Source organism: Chrysochloris asiatica, unplaced genomic scaffold, assembly GCF_000296735.1.
Source record: "Chrysochloris asiatica unplaced genomic scaffold, ChrAsi1.0 scaffold00052, whole genome shotgun sequence".
NCBI lineage: Eukaryota > Metazoa > Chordata > Mammalia > Afrosoricida > Chrysochloridae > Chrysochloris > Chrysochloris asiatica.
In genome coordinates, this window is record NW_006408570.1 from 15,750,091 (window position 1) to 15,757,783 (window position 7,693).

At 35.6% G+C, this 7,693-nt stretch overlaps 1 protein-coding gene and 1 pseudogene across 1 annotated transcript in view; both read left to right on the forward strand.

The window, feature by feature from the left end:
* Window positions 1–7,693, forward strand: part of WDPCP (WD repeat containing planar cell polarity effector) — a 474,567-nt gene that overhangs the window by 184,823 nt on the left and 282,051 nt on the right. Inside the window, exons 11-12 of the mRNA XM_006863003.1 lie at window positions 2,605–2,793; window positions 5,429–5,552. Coding sequence (XP_006863065.1) covers window positions 2,605–2,793; window positions 5,429–5,552 — 313 coding nt within the window. The remainder of the gene's footprint in view (window positions 1–2,604; window positions 2,794–5,428; window positions 5,553–7,693) is intronic.
* The window catches only part of LOC102815710, a 3,378-nt pseudogene continuing 3,253 nt past the window's right edge, over window positions 7,569–7,693 (forward strand).

A 7,693-nucleotide genomic window follows, 5' to 3' on the forward strand; every position in this document is an offset into this window, starting at 1 on the left:
CTCCTTCATGCCTAACAGTTAACAGCTTTTACCTCTGTTCACTTTAACCACTGCATTCCTCCCTGTGTCCCCCATCTTTCCTCTGCCAGCCTTCTTCTGGTTGTATGTTGCCTGCCCATCGCCCATGTAAACGTGTGTCTACCCTCTAGCACATATATCTCATTTACTTATTGTTATTATAATCTGCATGTCTTAATTCATTTTAAGAGAAGATAAATTATCTTTAGACTGTTAGTTTCCTCAATTATTTGACACTTTCAGGACTTTTTGGTTTTCTTATAGTTTATGCATAGCAAAATGTACTCTGAAAAAGTACAAATGTGACCTGTTCTGGATGATACTTTTCCTGTCATCAAATCAGTAATTTCTCTTGTTTAAGGTATAGACACAACTGATTTCAGATATTTTCTGTTTCCTGAACCATTTCTATGGGTTAATATCTGCTGCTAAGGAACCATCTTGATTTATGAGGACTTCTAGGACTGGCTGCAGGCTCTTGAAGACTTTTTGACAGTAGCATTCATGCTTTCTACCAACACAAAAAGAATAGTAAAGTTTTACTGCTTTGTGTATAGTCAGGGCAATTCCCCAGATTCCCGGTCAAGTTGAATCCTGTTAGATACTAGCAGAAGTCATTATTTTTATGTAACTAAAGTTAGTATAAAGTATTTTAGCATCTTTCTCATGAACTAATTATATATGTTGTTGTTGTTGACTGCCGCCAAGTTGTGACACTGTATGAGGTTTCCAAGGAGCCGCTGGTGTGTTTGAACCACCAACCTTGGGGCTAGCAGTCCAGTGCTGATATATATGTGTGTGTGTGTGTGTGTGTGTGTGTGTTGTTAAGTTCCATTGAGTCAGTTACGACTCATAGTTGTCTCCAAGTTTAGACTCTGTATGGGGTTTCCAAGGAGCAGTGGGTGGGTTTGAACTGCTGACCTTGTGACTCACAATTCAATGCTGATTCTAAATATATATGCTGAAACCTATAACAATTCTAGTTAAATTACAATGATGAGAGTAATAAAAATAACAATTATAGTTATATTTTGTAGTCCTTTATAGCTTACCAGGTAATTTCAGATACCTTTCCTCATTTAGTGTTTTAGTGATTTGTATGGAGAAGTTTCATAGTTTCAAATCAGAAAACATGTTTGACTAAAGAAAATAAGATTTATTGTCAGCTATTTTTATAATATTGAAAATTTAAAAATCTACTTGAAAGCCTAGTACTTATTGTCACTAAATTGCACAGAAATTGATAGTTTTAAATGAGATCAGTCATCTTTAAAGATAAAATGAAATCAGAACAGAATGCTCTTCCCTTAGGCTTTGTGCTCTTGGTCCTTTTAGATTAGAAGTAGATTTTCTTTCATTTTATAAGGTTAACAAATATATTGTAGAAGTAGATTTTCTTTCATTTTATAAGGTTAACAAATATATTTATATTGTAGCAAGATATTTACAGTAATTAGCACTGTACTGCAAACCACAAGGTCTACGGTTTGAGCCCACCAGCAGCTCCTCTTGAGAAAGATGAGGCTTTCTGCTCCCGTGAAGATTTAAAGCCTCGAAAACCCTATGCAGGGTTGCTATGAATTGGAACTGAAACAATGGCACTTAGCAACAACAACAACAATTTTCTGTGAAAGGGATTAATAGCAGAATTACTTCTGATTCTTTCTTACTTCAGTAGAAGAAAATAATTGCCAAGTACCAATTTAAACTGAACTGATATGTGGTACTATGAAGAAGCTAACACTTCAGGGGACTCATTAATAAAAACCGGCTTAAAGACATCATATAATAAAAATATTTACTCATGATATGTATCATGGATGCTTGTGCCTGCCATTTTAATATACGAACCCATTTTAGGAGCATGGCACTAAAGACTGGATGAGCTAAGAACCAGTGTCATTGGGCAATAGGAATTGTGCTAGCTCTTATAGAGGTCTCTGATAAAGGTCTAGGTGACCTAAAGGAAAAGCAGCATTAGGACTTGAGACCCACCTAAAGAAGTCTTCACATGTTTTTTTTTTCACTTTTAGTTCAGATGTGGCATATAAATTAGCTAAGTGCTAAAGGATAAGCATAAACGAAATGGAGGTGGTGGTTGTTTTTAAGTGCCATCGAATTGGTTCCAACTCATAGCGACCCTATATAGAGTCCTCCAAGGAGCAGATGGTAGGTTTGAACCACCAACCTTGTAGTTAGTAGTCCAGGGCTTATCCTACAGCGCCACATCAGGATTTCAAATGGAGGTAGGTGGTTCTTGTTCTTGCTGAGTACCGTTGAGTCAGCTACAACTCATAGTGACCCTATATAAGGGGTTTCTAAGGAATGGCTGGTGGGTTTGAACCACTGACATTGTGTTTATCCTGAGGTTCCACACTAGAACTCCCGAATGGAGGTGGTAGGTATTATTTAAAATAAAAATTTAACCACAGAGCCATGTCACCTTGACCCCCAAATATCTCACATTTGTAACACTATTACAAGAAACAACTACTGGTCTTTACTTTGTGGAAAAGCTAACCCTGTTATTGTTATTCTACTTCTTATTTTAAAAGATTCAGCCCATTTCACGTTTTTTGGTGACAGGTATCTTCACACGGGGACAGCTGAGTTTGGTGGACATTATCTTCCAGTACATTCACTGTGATCAGATCTATGAGGCGATAAACCTCCTGAGCAGCTTGAACTGGGACAGTCTGGGCCAGCAGTGCTTCATCAGCTTGAGCGCCATTGTAAACCACCTTCTTAGACAAAAGCTCACTCCAGAGAGAGAAGGTCAGACTTTAAGTAGATTTCATGAATGGGTTGTTGTATTTATATATGAAGAAGTATATACATTTTATTGCATCAGGTTTGGTTTCTTTAGTCATGTTTTTAAATTATGTTATCAAAGATTAAAAGACAAAAATATTAATGCTTTATTAAAACTGAAAGGATCAGATATCAAGTAATTCCTTCCATATGGTACTTACTGTGTTATACACGTATTTGTCAACAAAAAGAACAACTTTACTGTATATGGTTATACTGGTACTCAGAATACAGTCATTGTGCATTTGAGTCTAAGCTTGTGGAATATACTCAGATTTCAAACTCTGCTCATGAATTTCATGTATTCACTAGAGTCTGGTAGACAAAGGACCCCAAACAAAGTCCTTATTCCTCCTTCACTTTAGATATCAACATTTTTCTCTTACACTGTAAGCCTTCCACCCAGATAATAGTCCTTTCCATTCACTTAAAAAATATATATATATTTTTTTTTTGCTAGATTTCCAGTCCAGGCTGCTCCTTCTTTTGTTTCAACTTGAGGCTTGCCCTGACTGAGAGAGTCACACAATAAATATTTATTGAATGTTAGTTGAATGTGCTTTTTGGAGGTAGTCCAACTCATCTATGAACATTCCAGTATTTCTTCAATGGAGAAATATCAGGTACTGTGATTGACACACAGTCAGTACTCAATGAATATTAGTTAAAAGTAAAAAGAAGAGCATAAATACAAGATTTGAGGGTATTATGTATTACTGTAATATTTCTGACTGTACAGTTCTCACAATTATTTCTTAGTATTGGTACATTCTCAAGATTTGGTATATACCACCTCCCAGAAAACGTAGTGCTCCCAGAGAGTGCCTGTTAATGGCATATACTATTTGAATTCACAGTTGAAGAAGAAATATGGAGAAGATAAAATATTGACTCCCACTCAGGACACTGAGAAATAGCTAACACATTAGTGAACTTGTAAGATTATTGTGTTGTAAGAAAGATTATTAGGGACTTCATAAATGGATATTATCCGATTCTTGCCTTAATAAAGAATATTTTCAGGGAAAACTACAGGGGAGATAGGGAAATAAAAAACTCGTATGATATTAGGCTATTAAAATGAAAAACAAAAAACGCTTGATGCTGGGTTGTGAGAATCTGTACATTTTAAGTAGGCATGTGCATTTCCCCCCTGGTAACTGTGCAACACATTTCTCAAACATTCAGAATTCGTCTCTGCTGAGAGTTATTCTGTCTGAATCTAACAAATTGGACGTGGTAATTTGTTTTTCTTTTATTAGTGGAACCCAGTGAGCTCTTTTATTTGTGGCAGTGTTGTGCTTATCTTTGAGATCTTCGTTTCTGTCTTTAATATCAAGCTGGGCTATCTAATGAATCTGTAACTGTGCGGTGGGTTACGAGTAGTCCATGTAGGCTTGAACATTTCAGATGTACGAAACATGCTGTCAGGAAAACAAGCAATGGCAAAAGAATCTGGCTTGTTTTCACAATAGCATTGCTGTATTCAATTTTAATCTAAATTGACTGCTGCTTTGAAAGAAAATATCCCTAAAGTTCATCTTACTTTACTGTCTAGATTTTAGATTAAAAAAAGAAATTACCAGCAGCTTAGCCAAGTCCATAGCAATTACTCTGATGAGGTACTTAATACTTTCAAACCCAAATATGTCTAAAACTAAAGAGTTTTGCTGTAAGGAATTGTTTATTCAACCCAGTGCTAGGAGCATCAACATCAGTGGCGTCTTACTGTGAACTATAGTGTTCTCACACAAACTCATACCCTTACCATTAATGATAATTATTTAACTTCCAGTTATTCCGGGGAAGAAGCATAACCCCATAGTATATCTAGGTAAAACTGTGAAATTGGCAATGTGAGCCTTCCCTTCTCCCCCTCCCCTGCTTCCAGGAATGGTCCCTCAAATGTCCAGTACTTAATGTTCCCACGATCTCTAGTCCTCTGATTTATCAAACCCTATTCTCCAATCCTTCTTGCTTAGAATGGTGTCACTTGACTGGTAACAGTTTAGTGTGTCATCCCTCCCAGGGGTGTTAGTTAACTTTAAAACTTGGACCAAACCAGAACCTTGTTGACTGAAGCAGGATTTAGGGAAGAGAATGGGTATATCACTGTCTCTTAAAAAATGTAGTAGAGAGATATTCTTATTCCACTATTTGTATTATTTAACAACAAAAAAAACATTTCTACTGTATTGACTGCAAGTCACGTTAAAGAAAGGTTAGATCTCTCCTTCCGGCTACAGAGCAAATGTTGAGCACAATGTGAGTTGATTTTACTGGAAATACTAGTTCTAACTGTGCTCCTCTGATGAGTCACTGTTTTAATTACCCATTTGTGGTGAGAGGTTGGTTCATTATGGATTTCTTCAGTTTTGACAGCTTTTTGTTGCTCAGAGTCATTGTCAGCTTTGCCTCAAGTGAAAGTTTATACACAGGTTTGTTTTTGTACCAGCTGTCATATTTTATTTTCATCTTTCCTGCAACAAGCTCACATTTCATCCAAGTTTGAAAAACCTGACTGACTGCAAACATGAGTATTCTGTTGTAATTGAAGGAGTTTCACTTGTTTTAGTGCTGCTATGTTTGAATTCCACAGCACAGCTTGAGGCAAGCCTTGGAACCTTTTATGCTCCAACAAGACCACTTCTGGATACAACTATATTGGAATATAGAGACCAAATCAGCAAATATGCAAGGAGATTCTTCCACCACTTGCTCAGGTGAATGATATTTCTAGATTGATTAGTGTCAGACTAATTGCCTATTTCAGAAGGGATCGTCTTTAAATAGAAGAATATGAATATTTGTTTTCTAACAGCCCATCCTCTAAGAATAAGACAATTCTCTTCATAATCTTTAAGCTGCTCTTAAAAAAAAAAGAAAAGAAATGTAATTGAATATTGTTTAGTACTTTTCTGTCGTCCTGAGTATAATTTAATGTGATAGCACAAAGATTAGCTATGCACAAAGTCAATTAAAAATATTAACTTGATTTGCGCCTAGCACTAGAGAAATAATTTCATTTTAAATGAAGCTAACAGTACGATTGTTCTACTCTGAGATATGCATTGGTTTGCTTTACTTTCAGAATTACTGTGGAAAGATTTGTCCATTGTCTTTTACTGCTTCTTTCTCCCTGCTCTAAACAAGGTTAATACATTCCTTTAGCATGAGATATTATATGGAAGAGTTAGATAAAAAAGTCAAGAAATTACTCTGAGAAAAATATTGTGGCATACGCCACTTATATAAATATTATAGTATACTCCATTTACATAAAGGTCAAAAACAGGATGGATGGATGGTTATTTAGTTTAGGAATAAAAATGTAACGGTATAAATAAAAGGATGAAGTGATAAACACATGAAATTTCAGATAGTCTGGGGGTAGGTGAAGAGACTTATGATAACAACAGGCACATGTGAGCCTCAAAGGTATTAGTAATGTTCCATTTAATATAGAGGTATATATTGGTGTCCATCAAATTGTTATTCTTTTTGTTGTAGATGTACATTCTGTGTCATATTATATATGATCCATTTTACAATAAAATAACATTTTCATCTCCATATACCAAAAGAAAGCATTATATCAGAGTTCATTTTTATTTTTATTTTACTAATAGTATAATCTGACTGGTAAAGTACTTTTTTACAATATGTTACATCAAAGTGTTTCATATAAATTCCTCTTTCTTTTTTTTTTTTTTAAAAGAACCCTGTTAAGGTTCAATTATTTGACAAATGAGTAAACTGAGGCATGTCTAAGTGGCTTGCGTGGATCAAATAGCAAGTGATTGGTGCTGTCAGACGTTGAGCCTGATTTTCCTGTTTGCCAGCTCTGTACTCTTTGTTAAGACCAATGGTTGTGGATATTTTAGATGCTTTTTGTGAAAGAACTGGAATTTGTCATCTATTGAAGAGTAGACTAACTGATGTTCTTGACTGACAAAAAATGAGCAGAGAGGGCTTCAGATTGGTCAGGGTTTGTGGATCCGTGTTGTTTTGTAGCTATTCATATTCTGTAATTAGATTTCTATTTGTAAAGTGGCACTTTGAACTTTACCCAGCAATGAAACCTTTGGAAAACAGCTGTTTTTGAAAAAAGTTCAGAAGCATTAATATATCGCCAGAGTTCTGATTTGTAATTGAATCTTACTTTTCTGTCTGAATGACTTCAGGATATTCTAAAAGAGACTTCTCACCCTGAATGAGGCAAATCTCTATGTATGAAAATATGCCTAAAATGTTGGGTCTGATGTCATATTTATTTAAATTTAAGACTTTTAGAGTTTGTTCTTTGCTCTCATTGCCACTATTTTGGTTTCTCTGTTTTGAGGTAAAAATAATCAATTCACCCCCTGTATGAAGAGCCCAAAAAAGATATCAGTGAAACACATGTTTTAGTTATCGCATCTCTGTCTCTGGCCACCGTTACTTTATGCAGTGACTTGGTTCTAAATAAACACCTCATTTTGTAACCCCATTCTGCTGGCCTGAGAATTCTCATATTCTACTGTCACGTTGTGCTAATGTGCATTTTTGGTTTTTTTTATTCATTGTGTTTTCTCACATGCAGTTTTCTAATTCTTTTTGTAACATACTTCGATGGGGGGTGAACTGTTATTATTTGACTGTAGTTTTTGTATATGGTTGCATCTGGAATTGGACATTTGCCCTCCAAGTACATTATCCTCTTCATGTTTCTTTGTTTTGCATGCTTTGCTATTTCAGTTATGCAAAAATATGAAGCACCAACAATTCCTTCCACAGCCCTCTCTACTCAACTGGGCTCAACTATTCGTTGTAATGGCCACATAGGACTCAAAGACCATACTCAGAGTTAGGGGGTTTATTAGGA